The sequence below is a fragment of the Mobula birostris genome, chromosome 8, assembly GCF_030028105.1.
Source record: "Mobula birostris isolate sMobBir1 chromosome 8, sMobBir1.hap1, whole genome shotgun sequence".
NCBI classification, from domain to species: domain Eukaryota; kingdom Metazoa; phylum Chordata; class Chondrichthyes; order Myliobatiformes; family Myliobatidae; genus Mobula; species Mobula birostris.
Genome location: NC_092377.1, coordinates 73212791 through 73233216, shown reverse-complemented (window position 1 = coordinate 73233216; position 20426 = coordinate 73212791). Strand labels below are relative to the sequence as shown.

The window sequence follows — 20426 nt, the reverse complement described above, 5'->3', positions numbered from 1 at the left end:
ATCATTCCCATAATCCTGATTGACAAGTTGCAGAACCTGGGCCTCTGTACCTCCCTCTGCAATTGGATCCTCAGCTTCCTAACCGAAAGACCACAATCTGTGTGGATTGGTGATAACATCTTTTCCTCGCTGACGATCAACACTGGTGCACCTCAGGTGTGTGCTTAGCCCACTGCTCTACTCTCTCTATACCCATGACTGTGTGGCTAGGCTTAGCTCAAATACCATCTATAAATTTGCTGATGATACAACCGTTGTTGGTAGAATCTCAGGTGGTTACGAGAGGACGTACAGGAGTGAGGTATGCCAACTAGTGGAGTGGTGCCGCAGCAACAACTTGGCACTCAACGTCAGTAAGACGAAAGAGCTGATTGTGGACTTCCAGAAGGGTAAGACGAAGGAACACATACCAATCCTCACAGAGGGATCAGAAGTGGAGAGTGTGAGCAGTTCCAAGTTCCTGGGTGTTAAGATCTCTGAGGATCTAACCTGGTCCCAGCATATTGATGCAGTTATAAAGGAGGCAAGGCAAGGGCTATACTTCATTAGGAGTTTGAAGAGATTTGGTATGTCAACAAATACACTCAGAAACGTCTATAGATGTACCGTGGAGAGTATTCTGACAGGTTGCATCACTGTCTGATATGGGGGGGGTGGGGGGAGAGAGTTACTGCACAGGACTGGAAGAACCTTAGAGGGTTGTAAATTTAGTCAGCTCCATCTTGGGTACTAGCCTACAAAGTACCTAGGACATCTTCAAGGAGCGGTGTCTCAGAAAGGCGCTTCCATTATTAAGGACCTCCAGCACCCAGGGCGTGCCCTTTTCTCACTGTTACCATCAGATAGGAGGTACAGAAACCTGAAGACACACACTCAGCGATTCAGGATTAGCTTCTTCTCTTCTGCAATCTGATTCCTAAATGGACATTGAACCCTTGGACACTACCTCACTTTTTAAAAAAAAAAATATATAGTATATCTGTGTTTGCATGATGTTTAATCTATTTAGTAAATGTATACTGTATAAAGTATACTGAATTACTTTTTTTTTCTCTGCTAGATTATGTATTGCATTGATCTGCTGCTGCTAAGTTAACAAATTTCACGTCACATGCTGGCAATGATAAACCTGATTCTGTATGTATTATATTTACCCACTGAATTCATATGTTGGTTAATATATTTCACTTAAAAGACATATGGTTCCCTCATGTAACAAAGGTATTATGTACCTCATGACCTGGCATATTGCTGACTACCTATGTTGCACTTTCTCTGTAACTGTAACACTTTATTGTGCGGTGACCTATGTTGGTAAAAAATTAGATCAAATCCTTAGAAAAAGGTGACATAGGATTAAAAGATGTAGAATTCTTGTGGGTAGAGTTAAGAAATTGCAAGGGTAAAAAGTCCCTAATGGGATTTCTATGCAGGCCTCCAAACAGTAGCCAGGATGTGGCATATAAATTACAGTAGGAGATAAACCCCAATATTAGGAGTAAAAGGGGCAATATTACGATAGCCATGGTGGATTTCAGTATGCAGATAGATTGGGAAAATCAGGTTGGAGCTGGATCCCAAGGGAGGGAATTTATAGAATGCCTATGTGACTGCTTTTTATAGCAGCCTGTGGTTGACCTCACCAGGGGAAAGTAATTCTGGATCGGGTGCTGTGTAATGAACCAGATTTGATTACCTTTAGGGTGCTTAAGGTAAAGGAATCCTTAGGAGCCTGTGATTATAATGTGGTGGCATCCGTTAGTCTCGCGAGACCATGGATCTGTGCCTGGAATTTTCCAGGGCGCAAGCCTGGGCAAGGTTGTATGGAAGACTGGCAGTTGCCCATGCAGCAAGTCTTCCCTCTCCACGACACCGATGTTGTCCAAGGGAAGGGCAAGAGCTGATACAGCTTGGCATCAGTGTCATCGCAGGAGTTGCCAGAACGAGGTTGAAGGCAACATTGGACTGCCTTAGGAACTCCAGCTCCGGATTTGTCCTCAGGGTTTACTCCCGAAGCCTTTCCCAAGAGTGGTATTTACCCCTCTCTTAGATGGACTGCCTTCCCAGGCTGACGAGCTCCATCTACTGGAAGCACTGGTTTTAAGGCGCCAAGACCTGCCTTATTATAAATGATGGAATTCATATTATACTTGCAGTTTGAGAGACAAGGTAAGTCAATTATATTAGTATTACAGTGGAATATAGAGAATTAGAGGCACGAGAGAAGAGCTAGCCGAAGTTGATTGGAAGGGGACACTAGCAGGGGTGACTGCAAAACAGTAGTGGCTGGAGTTTCTGAGGCATTTTGGAAGGCACAGGATAGATACATCCCAAAGAAAAAGTATTCTAAAGGAAGGTTGAGGCAACTGTGGCTGACAAAGGAACTGAAAGACAGCATTAAAGAAAAAGAGAGGGCATATAATATAGCAAAAATTAGTGGGAAGTTAAGAAGATTTTGAAGCTTTTTATAAAAAAAAAAGCAGAAGGCAACTAAAAGAAGCTATAAGGAAAGAAAAGATGAAATATGAAGTTAGCCAATAATGTAAGAGAATGCTAAAGATTTTTTTAGATATAAAGAGTAAAAGAGAGGTGAGAGTGGATATTGGATCTCTGGAAAATGACACAAGGAGAGGTGGTAATGGGGAACAAAGAAATGGTGGACGAGCATAAGTATTTTGTGTTAGTCTTCACTGGGAAAGACACTAGCAATATGCCAGAAATTTGAGTGTGTTGGGGCAGAAGTGAATGTAGGTATTACTAAAGGAAAAGGTGCTTGAGAAGCTGAAAGGTCTGAAGGTAGATAAATCACCTGGACCAGATGGATGATACTCCAGGGTTCTGAAAGAGATGGCTGAAGAGATTGTGGGGGCATTGGAAATGATTTTTCAAGAATCAATGGATTCCAGAATGGTTCTGGAGAACTAGAAAGTTACAATTGTCACTCTACTCTTTAAGAAAGGAGGGAGCAGAAGAAAGGCTATTTCTAGGCCAGTTGGCCTGGCTTCAGTAGTTGGGAAGATGTTGGGAATCCATTATTAAAGATGAGGTTTCAGGGTATGGAGCCATATGATAAAATAGGCCAAATTCAGAATGGACTCTCTAAGGGAAAATCTTGCCTGACAAACCTGTTGGAATTCTTTGAGAAAGTAACTGGCAGGTTAGACAAAGGAGAGTCTGTGGATGTTATTTACTTGGATTTTCAGAAGGTTTTGACAAGGTGCTACATATGAGGCTGCTTAACAAAATAAGACTTGTCTTACAGGAAAGATATTAGTGTGGATACAAGATTGTCTGACAAAAGGCAGAGCAGGAATAGAGGCTGGCTGCTGGTCGCTTTTGGTATTCTGCAGGGATTGTTATTGGGACTGCCTGTTTTCATGTTATTTGTCAATGATTTGGATGATGAAATTGGCTTTGTGGCCAAGTTTGCTGATGATATGAAGATAGGTGGAGGGGCAGGTCACGTTGAGGAAGCAGGGAGTCTGCTGAAAGACTTGGATTGGGAGAATGGGCAAAGAAGTGGTAGATAGGGGCATTTATGGTCTTGCACTTTGGTAGAAGGAATAAAACATAGAAAACCTACAGCCCAATACAGCAACTTTGCCCCACAAAGCTGTGCTGAACATGTCCTTACTTGAGAAATTACCTAGGGTTACCCATAGCCCTCTATTTTTCTGAGCTCCATATACCTGTCCAGGAGTCTCTTAAAGACCCTATCGTATCTGCCTCCAGCACCGTCGCCGGCAGCCAATTCCACGCACTCACCACTCTCTGCGTTAATAAAAGAAAACGACAACAACTTACCCCGATACCTCCTCTGTACCTACTTTCAAGCACCTTAAAACTGTGCCCTCTCATGCTAGCCATTTCAGCCCTGGGGAAAAACCTCTGACTATCCACAGGATCAATGCCTCTCATCATCTTGTACACCTCTTATCAGGTCACCTCTCATTCTCCATCGCTCCAAGGAAAAAAGGCTGAGTTCACTCAACCTATTCTCATAAGGCATGCTCCCCAATTCAGGCAACATCCTGGTAAATCTCCCTGCACACTTTCTATGGTTTCCACATCCTTCCTATAGTGAGGCGACCAGAACTAAGAAGTCTAACCAGGATCCTATATAGCTGCAACATTACCTCTAGGCTCCAAAGCTCAATCCCACAATTGATGAATGCCAATGCACCGTATGCTTTCTTAACCACAGAGTCAACCTGCGCAGCAACCTTGAGTGTCCTATGGACTTGGACCCCAAGATCCCTCTGATCCTCCACACTGCCAAGAGTTTTACCACTAGTACTATATTCTGCCATCATATTTGACCTTCCAAAATGAACCACCTCACACTTATCTGGGTTGAACTCCATCTGCCACTTCTCAGCCCAGTTTTGTATGGTATCAATGTCCCGCTGTAATCTCTGACAGCCTTCCACACTATCCACAACACCACCAACCTTTGTGTCATCAGTAAATTTACTAACCCATCCCTACACTTCCTCATCCAGGTCATTTTTAAAAATCACGAAGAGTAAGGGTCCCAGAACAGATCCCCAAGGCACACCACTGGTGACCGACCTCCATGCAGAATATGACATGTCTACAACCACTCTTTGCCTTCTGTGGGCAAGCTAGTTCTGGATCCACAAAGCAATTTCCCCTTGGATCCCATGCCTCCTTACATTCTCAATAAACCTTGCACAGGGTACCTTGTCAAGTGCCTTGCAGAAATCAGTATACACTACATCTACTGCTCTACCATCATCAACGTGTTTAGTCACATTCTCAAAAAATTCAATCAGGCTCGTAAAGCACGATCTGCCTTTGACAAAGCCATGCTGACTGTTCCTAATCATATTATACCTCTCCAAATGTTCATAAATCCTGCCTCTCAGGATATTTTCCATCAGCTTGCCAACCACCGAGGTAAGACTCACTGGTCTATAATTTCCTGGGCTATCTCTACTCCCTTTGTTGAATAATGGAACAACATCCGTGACCCTCCAATCCTCCAAAACCTCTCCCATCCCAATGGATGATGCAAAGACCATCGCTAGAGGCTCAGTGATCTCCTCCCTCATCTCCCACAGTACATCTCATCCGGTCCCGGTGACTTATCCAACTTGATGCTTTCCAAAAGCATCTTTCTTAATATTTACATGCTCAAGCTTTTCAGTCTGAAAAGCTTGTTTTTAGGCAGAGATTTAGGGAAGAACATTGTGAAATTAGAGCTGCAAAGGGACTTGGGAGTCCTTGTTCGGGATTCTCTAAAGGTTAACTAGTAGGTTGAGTCGGTGTTTAGGAACGGAAATGCAATGTCAGCATTTATTTTGCGAGGGCTAGAATATAAGAGCAAGGATGTAATCCCAAGGCTTTATGTGGCCTTGGCGAGACTGAACTTGGGAGTATTGAGTAGTTTTGGGTCTCTTATTTAAGAAAGATGTGCAGTATTAATAGTGAACTAATTCTTTGGTCATGTATTTTGTTTTAATGTACTCCCATTGTTCAAAGTGTAAACATGAGTGTGCATACCTGGGTCAAAATGCTATCTTCCGATGTGATCCCAATTTGGAAAGCTAAAATTTATTGTGCTGTTTAGTTCCTCGAATTGTGCAAGAAGACATGGGAAAAATTGTAATGCTTTCCTAGCCCTGAAGTTCCTTTTCCCCTTATGCTGTCCTGAGTTAACTTTGCCTGTGAGACTTGCTACTTGATCCCTGAAACGTATTGCAAAATAAAGTGCTAGTTCTGCTCCAGTTTTTAATGTTACCTAATTTTACTAATGCTCATTCCTCAGGTACTGCTTAATCTTGGATATATTGTTACAAATCACGCTTTGCCCCTCCTCCTAAAAGACCCTGAATATGTAGTCTTTCAAATTTGTGCTCTTTTCCCCAGGCTCCTTGTTTAATCTTCTCCAATAAATTTTCATACGTATCTCATTGCAAAATATTTCTCACTAATGGTACCTTAAGTGATTGTGACAAAGTCAAGGCTATTATCATTGTAAATCACTCAAATCTATTCTAGCTATCACTTCCATCACTTTCTGTTTCACTTGTATGAAGCTGAGCCAGATTGTTGGTAATTTGTTCTCCTATTTGGTCTCAAAATGTTAATCTTAACACTGCCAGACTCCCCCTCCTTGTGTTAACTAATGTTCTCCTGAAATTTTGATGTTTCTGTTGCTTATGAACTTGACAATTCCACCATAGTTCTGGTCACCTCCTTGAAATTAGCACAATGCTGCTGTTCTTGTGTCAACTTACTCCAAGCCACTGTTGACCTGTATCTTTGGCTACGTTGACAAATACATTCTTTTTGAAGTTGTATCTATGCCTGAAATTGTCTACACCTGTATAAGCCTCCTGCCATTTCTGGCTTGATTATCCTAATATAATCATTTTGTCCTCAAAACTGTCCTATTCTGGATTCCCTCAATGTGAGGAATTGATAGTACGTTAGGAACTGAAGTGAGTAGATTTAGAAGTCTTGTCAAAATTTATTTCTGGAAGTATGTTTAATGCCTTCTAAGATCATTGAGGTGGCACTGTATTATGGCTAAGACCATATTTTGCATCTATCCTGCAGGTGGATTTCTCCAGTAAATGTGAATGCATAAAATAAAATACACTGCCTTACGTTTTTCCTCACATCATTCCACATCTGTTTCCTATCTAGTGTTTTATCATCTGTCATCTTAAGTATGTTACATTGTCTTCTCAGTTAAGTATGTAAATTGTGAATAGTTGAGAGATAATTAATGTTTGGCACACTCTAGAAAGTTTGCCAAGCTGAAAAATGTCCTTCACTTCCTGTTTTATTGTATATCCAAGTCACCTGCATTGTGCATTACTTCCTTTAAATGGGTTGTGGACTTACAGCTTTGCTGATTTTTCTCTCTCCTCCCCCCCTCCCCCCACCCAATCTTAGCTGCTAACATGGCTTCCCAGTGTAAAGGAGTGAGAAGTGAAATGATCAATTAGTTATGACATTCCGGTCAAGGATGACCTGCTTCCACTCCAGTTTTTCAGGTGGGTCTTGCGCAGAAGTTAGATGTTGTCACAAGTGGATTGTGTGGACAGGGCAGCTGGATGTTTTGCACTACATCTGTTCGCACTTGATCTTCATTTGCTCCTTTTGTAGAGACTTGGTACAAAATACTTTTCTGGATGTTCCTTCATTTTGATTTGAAATTATCTTGTGTATGTGTACATGGAAACCTACAGTGAAATGTTTGCATTAACAAACAGCACGCACAAGAATGTGCTGGGGATGCATTCTAGTACTAACATAGTATGCTCATAATGCTTGTTAAAACATAACAAAACAGAACAATCCCTGTTCTTCCCTCCCACACATGCAGTCCCCTAACCCCAGGATTGGTCGTATTTTTCAGCCTCCAGCAGATAAAGACTTGGGCTTGCAGACATTGTGAATCTACTGAGGAAAGTCAAAGCTAAGAGATTCGCAATACAGGGCACTGGCCAATATCATTGACTTATGATTTGATACTTGGGCCCTGATCCTCAGCATTGACTCCACGACCTGCCAGTCTCTGAATGTGAGGTCTCAAATTTTGAACTTGCACTTGCAGTTGACTGGACCTCCAGTCTCACCAATTTGTGAACCCATGGCATCATCAGATCTTGCTCCTTTTGCCTGAATGGAATGCCAAATCCAGAACCTGCCGACAGCTTGCTGACCCTGGCAGAGCTACCTCGTCCGTGCTGTTGAGCCATTACTGGAAAGCGATTACAATGAACTGGAAAACATGTTACACTTTTTTCCAAAGTTACTGAGGATATTTAAATGCTTTTTGTGTCCTTGAGCTTTGAGTTGTTTTGTTACTATTGGTAATCGTTTTTGGGGGGGGGGGGGCAGGGAGAAAGATCAGTCCAAATTCTGATGAAGATGTCTACAATTAAGTGTGGAGGTCAATGAACTATTGTTAGCCATACAAGAAGTGCTATTTTGTAGCCTTCGGAAGTACAATACAGGTTTCCCCCACCATCCTAGGGTAGAGTGTTCCTTTGAAGCGGTTCGTAAGTCGGAATATCGTAAAGCGAAGAAGCAATTACCATTCATTTATATGGGCAAAATTTGTGAGCATTCGCAGACCCAAAAATAACATACCAAATCATGCCAAATAACACACAAAATCTAAAATAACAGAAACATATAGTAAAAGCAGGAATGATATGATGAATACACAGCCGATATAAAGTAGAAATACTTTTCTACAATCATTGCCGCACTGTTCTCCGTAGCGAAAATCTCACGCAAGCGCTCTCGGCAGAAACACGGCGCAAGCGCCGTCAGCAAAAACACAGCGCAAGCGCTCTCCGGTAACCTTTAAGCTGTGAAGCTGCAAAATCATACCAAATAACACGTAAAATAAACAGCCTATATAAAGTAGAAATAATGTATGTACAGTGTACTATCACTTACGGGAATCGGGAAGACATTGAGCATACTGATGGTGTGTTAGGCTGATTCGTTGGAGGTTAGGGTGGTGCAGTGGCCTCCACCCTACGGGCAGCGAACCGATACCAATCCATGAAGCATGCGGGGGTACGGTGGTGGCCGGAACGCACCCAGCACATGTTTAAGAAAAAAGCCGAAACAAACAAGCTAATTAATCAGGTACCGCTCGGCACGTAAATGTCAGCCCAGATCAGAGGCGACGCAATTGACAATCGCCTCTGATCTGGGCCGACATTTACGTGCCGGGCGGCACCTATTTAATTAGCTTGTTTATTTTGGCTTTTTTTCTTAAAGATGTGCTGGGTGCCTCCCAGCCACCACTGCATTCTCTGTGAATCGGTATCTGCCCGCGGCCCGGAGGTTGGGGTGATGGGACACTGGGGTGTCCTCTGTTTCCATCAGGGCAGGCAGCTCATCTTCTTCTATGTCTGCCTGCCTCGATGTCAAAGGTCGAAGTTCGTCATCTGCTGTGGCTGATGTGGTTGACTGCTTAGCCTTGCGCATTTTTATATCATACAGTTCTTTGTAAGCACTCAAACCATCATGCAAATATGCCCTAAACCAATGTATCCTTTCAAAATTAAAGTTGTACTTTATCATTGCAGCGAAAACCTCATGCAGTTGCTTCCCGTTCAGTTCCTGGACGACTTCACTTTTGGTCTGTTCGCTACTGCATTCAGTTTCGATTGTTACCCTTTCCTCTTCCAATTGCATCAGCTCTTCGTCTATCAGTTCTTGGTCATGGAATGCCAAAGCCTCTTCAACATCATCTTCGTCAACTTCCACAAGCCAAATTCACTTTGTCCTTGCTTCGTTCACCACGATCGAAACGCTTAATTATGTCTAGTTTTACGCTAAATGTAACGCCCTTACAAGCACTTTCAGGCTTTTCCAATACCATAGAACCCATCTTGCAAAACGGCTGCTCACAGGCACGTAGTAAACAATACTGGTGAGAATGCAGTTCCGAATCCGAGGGAGGGCAGCTGCTTGGGGCGTGCGCTGCCTTTTATCACGCGCTTCCTTTTTTCGTAACAGTGAGGTTTCGTAAAGCAAACGTTCGAAAAGTGGGGGACACCTGTATATTTTTTTTGTGCAATGGCTTTGACAATTTAACATTTGCATACAGAGTAATAGATGGTGTGACATTTGGGAATATCAGCTTGTTTTTGATGTAATTGAAATGTTCTGCTACAAAATTCTACCATTTCTACTATTTTATTTTACAATCAAAATCCAAAATACCCTCATGGGTAAGTTATATTAGTTTTGTAAGGTAAGACTACATTTATTATTAAAACAATTTAGAGTTTGGGCTAACAATCCTAAAATGTGAATTCAAATGTAGGCAAGTGGAATTTAAAAAAAAGATCGTAACTGAAAATCCACCTGGGTTAATAGCGTTCTATATTTAACTTCAGAAGTACAGCATTTGGTTTACTGTTCGAACTCTTTAGATATGACTGAGCAAGCAATTCACTTCTATCACAGCTGCAATTACAGTAAAGTAGAAACCTTAATGTACTGCCTGTCTTAAGTCTGGCCACTGAATTGAGACATAGCAAAGCTGCCCCCTGCCCAGCTGGCCTGGCAAAGTCACAATCTTCTGGGGATTTGGACTAGTCAGTCAAGCTATATTGATTATTAATTAGGATGGTTTGATTAATATTATTTAATAACAGTTATTATTTTGTGATTGTTAATTATAGATAGTCAAGCTGCAATCTAATGTGATTATACTCCCAAAAACACTCATTATAGACAAGGTACTGGATAATACCTTCATTATCCTTGTACATCTTTATCAGCAAAAGAGGTTGTGGGATGTATGAGGGAGGCGGTGGGCATGTGTGTCTTCTACATTGACTTTGAGGTCTCATGGCAACAGGTTGAACATGGAGAAGGAATCCTTCTGATTGCCACTCACTGTCCCATCTCATCTGATGAATTGGTGCTCTTCCATGCAAAGCAACACTGGAACAGAGCAATGAAAATAGCAAGAATGTATTGTAATCTGAGTCTTCTGTGTTCATCCCCTTTAGTGACCTGGTAGCACCTCTGGTAACCGAGCCACCTGATTCTTAAAGGGTACAGTTTCCAACTGTCTTGGCAAGTAGTGTTTGAACTAGCTATATTTTGTAAGATACTTGTGGCAGATGCATGTATATGGGAGTGACCAGAGTTTCATTCCTTATGGACACAAAGTCTTGTTCATACTGACATCCTTCCCTTGTGTTGTGTGGCTCTTTAATTGTGCTAAATGGGAAGGACTGGAACAGATCCAGTAGATCCAAACTGGACATTCTGTGGTGCTAGGGGCTTCAGCAAATACATACAGCACCCTCGTCTATAATAAACCTGGTCTGTCAAATCCTTCATTAATGTTACTGCAAGGCTAGTTAATCTGGGTTTGATGAAGAGAGCAGAAAGACATAGTAAAAGCAGCAGGAGAACTTAAAAATGAAATTCCAGTCTGGTAGAAAACTGTAGATAGTGAGGACTATAGAGAGCATTGGGGTCTCTTCATTCCTCCACCCCCCCCCCCCAAATTCAGGACATGCATCAAAGGCCCCTCCCATCCTTCCCACAGTCTCTTTGACCTCCTGCTGTCAAAGCAGAGGATACAGCAGCATAAGAACCAGAACTTTTCTTTTCCCAGCCTGTTAGACTTTTTAACACCCTGCTGTCACCCAGCACTGTCCACCTTTTCTGAAAGCTCTGCCATCCTGTCCCTACACCCACTGCTCCACTCCCCCAAAAGACAGTCTCATCCTGCACTGGTCACATTTTACCTTTTATTGCTGCTGTTTCATATATTTATACTGCTGCTTGTTTTATTATAATATTGCCAGTAGCATTATACTGTCTTGCATAAATATGCATCTCACACTGTCAGCCTGTCATTCTTCAAAACTTTTCTTAATACTTTCCTCATTGTAGGAGGTAACAGTAGAAGGGGACTCCTGTGGAGCATAAACCAGCAAAAATGTAGAATTTTTGCATGGTTTGGTCCCACACTTGTACTTGAGTTGGAGTCCTGTTTTTGTTTATAATGGGATATGAAATTTGAAAACATGGGTAACCTGCTGCCAGTTTAAAATTAGTCAGTTCCATCTTGGATATTTGCCTCCGTAATATCCAAGACATCTTCAAGGAGCAGTGCCGCAGAAAGACCGCGTCCATTGTTGAGGACCCCCATTACCCAAGAAGTGCCCTCTTTTCATTGTTACCGTCAGGAAGGAGGTACAGAAACCTGAAGGCACACATTCAGTGATTCAGGAACAGCTTCTTTCCCTCTGCCATACGATTCCTAAGTGGACATTGAGCACATGAACATTACCTCACTTTTTTATATTACCTCTGTTTTGCACTAAATCTAATTTGTATGCATATATATATTTATTTCGTTTTTTTCTTTATTATCCTGCATTGTGGTGTACTGCTGCTGCTATGTTAACAAATTTCATGACACACACCAAACAATTATAAACCTGATTTCATTCTATTTAAGGCACAAATTCGGTGCACAGAATGTGATGGGTAATTAAGGTTTATTGAATTTTGATTCATCATAGGATTCAACAAAGATTTGCAGAAATTTGCTACTTTGTTATGCCTTTCCCAGAACTTCATGTTTGTGTATGTGTATATAAAATAAGAAACATCTATTGAAGTTACTGTACCAAATGAATGGCTATTCTTCTACCCTTTGCACATCTTGTGCATTTTTAAATTAGTACCATATAAACATCATGGCATAATCCTTAAGGTTAAGTGTAGGATGTCAGTTAGTGTTTGATTCTAGAGATTGAGCAGATTTTGAGGAAACTTGCAGAATGTTGTTACTTTGGCTCACTGGAAAGCATAATTTTTAGATAGATAGATATACTTTATTGATCCCGAGGGAAATTGGGTTTCGTTAAAGCCGCACCAACTAAGAATAGAGCATAAATATAGCAATACAAAACCCACAAACAATCAAACAACAAAATGCAAATATGCCAGATGGAAAAGAAGTCCAGGACCAGTCTATTGGCTCAGGGTGTCTGACCCTCCACGGGAGGAGCTGCATGTTCGATGGCCATAGGCAGGAACGACCTCCCGTGCCGCCCAGTATTGAATCTTGGTGGAATGTGGCCGAAGTCCAACAGTAAAAAGTTCAATATCCAGTCTGCAAACACGTTCCTCGATCGTAATATGACCCGGATTGCACCATCTGTTGTTAACCAGAACAGTAAGCACCCAACTCCTTTACGCTTACCGCTCAGCGCACTTCCGGTCAGCCGGAACGGTCTGGAAGCCGTCCATGGAGAAGTTTTGATCGGGTATGTCCTCGTGCAGCTCCGTTCCTGTGAAACACATAACACTGCGCTCTCGAAATGTTCTCTGACGCCTGGCTAGCGCCGTGAACTCGTCCATTTTATTACCCACCAAACTCCTCTTCTCCATAAGTCTCTGTTGTCTCAACCCGGTCCTCTTTCCTCGACTTTGTGATCCCCCTCTGCATCCTCTGTGTGTTTTCCTCTGGATTTCAGCAGGGGTGTCTGCCGCTCTGCTTGCTAAACCACCCGGCATTAGCGCAAGCAGCTGGTCCCTGGAATGAACAATGCGACCATGCTTCTGTCCCGCGTGTCAAGATGTAACTATTTCCAGTGCTAAAAACCCAAATAAAACTCTCTCTATCAGCATGTTAGAGAGGGTGCAGCTTCGACGTGTTACTGTGGAAAAAAAAATACAAAAAGTAACGTAAGTTTAAAAAGTAAGAAGAAAAAAGTAAGAATCCGATCGGAACGGCTGTAACAGGCTGCATGCTCGACCGGCGCATGCGCACTGATGCAAATAGTGCGCAAGGACAGTGGCAAATAAAGGAAGCACCAAGGTTACCTCCTTCCACCCCCAGTTTATCTGCTGCTATATTGTTTATCCTGGTAGCTCCTGGCTGTTGTCTTATCTTGTGGTCTCTAAAATGTAAGCTAATCTGTAACTGCCTGCCTCCTAACTTGTACTGAGCCCTGTACTTGTATTACCCCCTTACTTGAGGTCCAAGTCCATTGAAGCCCGAATCTTTAAAATTCTCATCTTTGATTTTAGATCCTCTAATGATCTTATAGCTCTTCCTTTGTACACTTCCAGTGTAATTGTTTCATCTTTGGCAACTGTACTTTCAGCTTGCTGTGTGTAGCTCTGAAATTCCTTCTCTAAATTGCTCTGCTTCTGTTTCATTTTCAAGGCATTTCATAATGACACTTCCAAGGTTGTTGTGTACAAGATGCTGCACCCATATGATAAATTAACAAAGGGAAAGAGAATAGGATAAAGTACTAATTGCTTTAAGTTCATATAGATTGTATACTTGACAATGTCATGAAGTCTATTTTGTGGTTGGAGGTATATATTTATGTATAATACTTTTGTATTAAGGAATGTTAAAAAGTGAATATTAACTTTTTAAAGATTATTGTACAGTTCCAGTTTCCATTGTAAGCAACAATTTATGAAATGACTTCAAGTTTTGCATCAGGCAATGCACAAGTCTTTATCCTTTGCAATTATACTCTTGTAATATAGTATTAGATCCCAGATGTAATTATGAACTATTTTCTTTCATTTTAGGGAAATGAAGCGAGCTATCCCCTGGAAATGTGCTCACACTGTAAGTTAATATTTTTATTTATTTGTAATAACTTGTATATTTGATTTATTCCAAGAAAAATAGTGTTTCTTTAAATTCTTGGAATGCTGTGTAGAAATTTTTAAAATATTTGTGCCTTATTTCTGTGCTAACTGAAAGTCAAATGATCTTTTCCATATAAATAACTTGCCAACTTTCCCCAGTTCCTGTGCAGTCTTTTTTCCCCACTCTATTTGCAGTTCTATAGCACTAGTTTATCTAACTTGTGTTTCAGCATTAATTACTCTGACCTGTGAAAACAGTTGTATTTATTTAATTGGTTTGCACACTTTCAGGTGTACTATGATAGTATTACTCTGCCACTACTTGCACTTCTCGTTCTGAAGCATTGCAATATTTATTGATTGATTGATTGATTGAGATACACCGCAGAATAGGCCTTTCCAGCCCTTTAAGCCACACTGCCCAGCAATCTGCTGATTTAATTGGCGCCTAATCATGGGACAATTTACAATGACCAGTTAACCTATCAACCGGTAAGTGTGGACTGTGGTAGCAAACCCACACGGTCACTTGGAGAACATACAAACTTCTTACAAACAGCGGCGGAATTGAAACCAGATCACCTGTACTGTAAAGCATTGGGCTAACCACTAAGCTACCGAGCCTTCAACTTCTTAGCTCTCATGTGGTTTCCTAGCTTAAAATTTTTTTATTCATATCCTTCATTCAGACTCTATACAGCAGTAATTACGTTTCTGCCATATTTCCACGAGCTTTGATCCTTCACTTTTACTCACCTTCTTAGTTCTTCTAATTTTCAGAATGTATTTTCTTTTCCAGTCTTATTTCTGTTCCTTTGATGGAATAGGGAGAGGAAGCTGTTGGGTTCATGCTGGTGAAGCATCTTGCATAATGGAGAACAACACTTATCAAAAGAAATATTGTACCAGCTCTTATCCATGCCCTTTCCCTATTGGTTGTGTTCCCTCAAGTGATATTAGAAACGGTAACTTGAGAGTTTCAGTAAATACATCTGTATATTAAAAAGATTTTTTTAAGAAAGGTATATGCCATATATTGTTACCTGAAGCATTAGCTTCCTCCACTTATACTATCTTATTTTGTGTATTTTGATTGAAAGCGTAAAGGTGAGTCAATCTGTCCAAGGTCTTGACCCCTTATGCATCCATGATGTCTTAAAGTTATGGCTATGGCTTTTGCTGCTCAGGCACTAAGTGGCTGGAATCCACTCAACTCTCTAGCTTATAGTGCCTCCTTTTAAGACATATAGGTATTACTTTTTGATAATGGTTTATTATTTTTGAGATGGATTTTGTTTGAATAACCTTAGTCGGAAATAGTTGTCACCATGTTGAATTGAATTGACTTTATTACTTGCATCCTTCATATACATGAATAAAATTCTTTGTTTCCATCTAAATGCAATGTGCAATTTATAGTAATTTGTAATAAATAGTATGTACAACAGGACAGTCAGTATAACAGAAATACGATTGTATCGGCATGAATTAATCAGTCTGATGGCCTGGTGGAAGAAGCTGTCCCAGAGCATGTAGGTCCTGGCTTTTATGCTGCGGTACTGTTTCCAGGATGGTAGCAGCTGGAACAGTTTGTGGTTGTGGTGACTCAGGTCCCCAATGATCCTTCGGGCCCTTATTACACACCTGCCTTTGTAAATATCCTGAATAGTGGGAAGTTCACATCTACAGATGCACTGGGCTGTCTGCACCACTCTCTGCAGAGTCCTGCGATTGAGGCAAGTACAGTTCCCAACCAGGCAGTGATGTAGCCAGTCAGGATGCTCTCAGTTGTGCCCCTGCAGAAAGTGTTTATCAAACTTCTTCAACCGTCTGAGGTGAAAGAGGTACTATTGTGCTTTTTTTTCCATACAGTCAGTATGTGCAGACTATGTGAGATCCTTGGTGATGTGTATGCCAAGGAACTTGAAGCTGTTCACCCTCTCAGCCCCAGATCCATTGATGTCAATAGGGGTTAGTCTGTCTCCATTCCTCCTGTAGTCAACAACCGGTTTCTTTGTTTTTGCGACATTGAGGGGGAGGTTGTTTTCTTGACACCACTGTGTCAGGGTGATGACAACTTCTTTGTAGGCCGTCTCATTATTATTTGAGATTAGGCCAATCAATGTAGTATCATCAGCAAAATTTAAAATGCCATGCAAATGCAGTAATTGCCCTTGCATTTCTTGCAAGTTTTGACTTCCTAGTGATGAGTAATCTTGCATGTTATTTTTCTTTTATGCATGTGTATTAAGATCTTAAATCACTAATTATTTCCCCAAAAGTTCATTCAGTTTTTTGATTAAATTACTGATATCAATCAGACTGGTTTTTTTTGTTTTGGGAAGCCAATAATTTTTAAAATTATTTAGCAAACTGAATACAGAAATAGGGAGGTTATGTTGCAGTTATGTAGGGCTTTGGTACAACTACATATAATGTATAATGTACAGTATTGGTTGCCTTGTTAAAGGAAGGAAGTTGATGCATGAGAGGGAGTTTTCTGAAATGGACAGATTGTCTAAAATTGGAAAAGCTAAGCTTGTATCTGATGGTGTGTTGAAGTTAGAGAAGATTTGAGATGTTTCCTCCAGAGGCAGAATTTAGAGAAGAGTTTGTGATTAACTCTAATGAACTGCCCATTTCAGATATAAGTGAGGTACTTTTTTTTCAGAGAATTGAGAATCTTAGGAAATCTATCTGATTGATTGGACTTATTGATGAAATAGTGAGAGGTTATTAGGGATGAGTGTGATTTTAGAATTGAGATTAAAACTAGGGGATCATATTGAAAGGTAGAACAGGCTCAAGAGATCAAGTGTGGTTTTCTGATTCATTACTTCAGAATTGCCCATACAAGCTGAAACATGTAATGACACCTATTTGGTGGGTGGATTAGGGAATTGCCGTTTATGCTGCAAAAAGTACCTTTGGAACTATCAGAGAAACGAAAAATGGCGAAGGAAATTGTGTTATCCAACAAAGAAAATTAAGATTTGTTTTTCCCAGCACTCATTTAAAACTCCTATCCATTCTCATTTGGCTGGGCTCAACCATGGTGGGGAGTCAAGAACTGGAGGGAACAGCCTCAGAATATAGGGATATTTCTTTAGAACAGATGGGAAGTGATTTCTTTAGCCAGAGAGTGTAAATCTGTGGAATTCATTGGGTATATTTAAAGTAGAGGTTGATGGGTTCTTGATCAGTAAGGGGTAAAAGATTACAGGGAGAAGGCAGGAGAATGGAGTTGAGAAGGATAATGGATCAGCCATGGTGGAATGGCAGAGCAGACTTGATGAGCTGAAGGGCCTAATTTGTTCCTACATCATCTTATTTGAGACAGATGATACAACCATGGCTGACCCACATCCTTTTTTAATTATCATGATTTCTAAATCGATATTAAATATGCTCTCCCCCACTACCCTCCTCCAAATTAACATCCCAGTGGTGATTTTTAGGTTTTTATTAGATGTAATATTGATGTCAAGAGCAGATGATTTGTGCTCAATCAAAGCAGTTGTTAAAATTAGCAGTTCCACCAGTGATGAGTTTTGGGAATAACACAATGTTCATTCTCAAGTAAAGCAAGTCTGGAGTCAAATTTAAGACATTAAATAAATTGTTTTTATTGTTCTCATAGTAATGCTAATTTTTTTAAATTAGGTCTTAGCTAGAGGTAATGAAATACCTGTAATTCCTATCTTCCAGACCAGTTCCGTGGAAAATTTAATTACAATGAACATGTTTTATAATGAACCTGATTCTGATATGAGTCTCTATTGTGGACTGAAGTGGGAAGGGGCATGATTGAAGAGAAAAGAGTCATGGTTGGGAAAAGGCAGAGAATGGGAAGCACAAGAGAGACATTCTGTAATGACCAATAAACTAATTGTTATCAAATGCCCTTGTCTGGTATGGCAGGGCTGGGTGTGTCTGTACCTGCATTAATCCCTGCCTCTGTCTCTCCTTTTCTGTCACCTGTCCTATATCCTTCCCGTGGTGCTCCACCCTCACTATTCCCAAAATTTTTTGTACCTGCCAGATTTACACAGTGCTCCACGTTAACAAATGCAGTACTGCGTGAATGTTTGGCACCCTAGTTACATATACAGTGGCATGCAAAAGTTTGAGCACCCTGGTCAAAATTTCTATTACTGTGTATGGCTAAGCGAGTAAAAGATGAACTGATTTCCAAAGGGCATAAAGTTAAAGATGACACATTTTTTAAATATTTTAAGCAAGGAAACTTTTTTATTTCCATCTTCTACAGTTTCAAAATAACAGAAAAGGGCCCAAAGCAAAAGTTTGGGCACCCCGCATGGCAAACACTTCTTTTGTAGCCAGCTAAGAGTCTTTCAATTCTTGTTTGGGGAATTTTCACCCATTCTTCCTTGCAAAAGGCTTCTAGTTCTGTGAGATTCTTGGGCCGTCTTGCATGCACTGCTCTTTTGAGGTCTATCCACAGATTTTCGATGATGTTTAGGTCAGGGGACTGTGAGGGCCATGGCAAAACCTTCAGCTTGTGCCTCCTGAGGTAGTCCATGTGGATTTTGAGGTGCGTTTAAGTTCATTATCCTGTTGTAGGAGCCATCCTGTTTTCATCTTTGGCTTTTTTACAGATGGTGTGATGTTTGCTTCCAGAATTTGCTGGTGTTTAATTGATTTCTTTCTTCCCTCTCCTCGTGACACTGGTTGCAACACAAGCCCAAAGCATGATCGATTCATCCCAGTGCTTAACAGTTAGAGAGGGGTTTTATTCTGCACCCTTTTTTCTCCAAACATACCTTTGCTCATTGCGGCCAAAGAGTTATATTCGAAGAAGGAACATCTAAACAAGCCTGATGCATTTTGGAAACAAGTCCTGTGGACCGATGAAGTTAAAATAGAACTCTGGCCACAATGAGCAAAGGTATGTAAGGAGAAAAAAGGGTGCAGAATTTCATGAAAAGAACCCTTCTCCAACTGTTAAGCACGAGAGTGGATCGATCTTGCTTTGGGCTTGTGTGGCAGCCAGTGGCACGGGAAACATTTACTGGTAGAGGGAAGAATGAATTCAATTAAATACCAGCAAATTCTGGAAGCAAACATCACACCGTCTGTAAAAAAAGCCGAAGATGAAAAGAGGATGGCTTCTACAACAGGGTAACGAACCTAAACACACCTCAAAACCCACAATGGACTGCCTCAAGAGGTGCAAGCTGAAGGTTTTGCCATGGCCCTCACGGTCCCCTGACCTAAACATCATCGAGAATCTGTGGATAGACCTCAAAAGTGCAGTGCATGCAAGACAGCCCAAGAATGTCACAGAACTAGAAGCCTTTTGCAAGGAAGAATGGGCGAAAATCCCCCAAACAAGATTTGAAGGACTCTTAGCTGGCTACAAAAAGCGTTTACAAGCTGTGATACCTGCCAAAAGGGGTGTTACTAAGTACTGCCATGCAGGGTGCCCAAACTTTTGCTTCGGGCTCTTTTCCTTTTTTGTTATTTTGAAACTAAAAGATGGAAATAAAAAAAGTTTTCTTGCTTAAAATATTAAAAAAATGTGTCATCTTTTAACTTTATGCCTTTTAGAAATCAGTTCATCTTTTACTCGCTTAGCTATCACAGTAACAGAAATTTTGACCGGGGTGCCCAAACTTTTGCATGCCACTGTATGTGCCTATGACTTCTGCACAGTACTATACATCATAATTTGACTTGCTGTTTTGTTTAAGAAGACACAATTTATGGTCAACATAACAGAAGTGTCTGTAAGTTAAAAATGTAGTTCTGCAATCTTTCCAGAATAGACTATCAAAGTTGAAGCCCCATGGTCTCCTTTGTGAAGAGTTGCTTGTTGAAATTGATGCATAATTTTAAAGAATTTAGTTTTTGGTTATTCTATAATATTTTGAAGGACCATTTATTCCAATTTAATCCAGAGCTGTTTGAACCATACAGTTGGCATTTTTGTAGAAAGGTATATAGAGAGTAAGAGTACTTGCAATTGCTGTTGCCTGATTGTTAATCATATTTATGGATATATTATAGTTTTCTTATTCTCCTTTAGAATAAAAGCTTTTGTAATGTTTTGTGTGAAGCAGTGGGAAGGCAGGGATTTGCACTAGGTTCGCAGTGAAATGGCAAGCAGCTGAGTGGATGTCTTTTTATAAAGTACAAAGAATATGAAACTGCCAGTGTTTAGGCTGGAGAGCCAAGTGTGTTGTAATGAACTGGCCTGTGCACAGTACTAATCGTGTTAACTGCAGGTTAACAGATGTTGGTATTAC

General features: G+C 40.8%; 1 protein-coding gene across 1 annotated transcript in view; it reads left to right on the top strand.

Annotated features, from left to right (window-relative positions):
* Positions 1–20426, top strand: part of LOC140201402 (calcineurin subunit B type 1) — a 72238-nt gene that overhangs the window by 16881 nt on the left and 34931 nt on the right. Inside the window, exon 2 of the mRNA XM_072265452.1 lies at positions 14095–14134. Within this exon, the coding sequence (XP_072121553.1) occupies positions 14095–14134 (40 nt within the window). The remainder of the gene's footprint in view (positions 1–14094; positions 14135–20426) is intronic.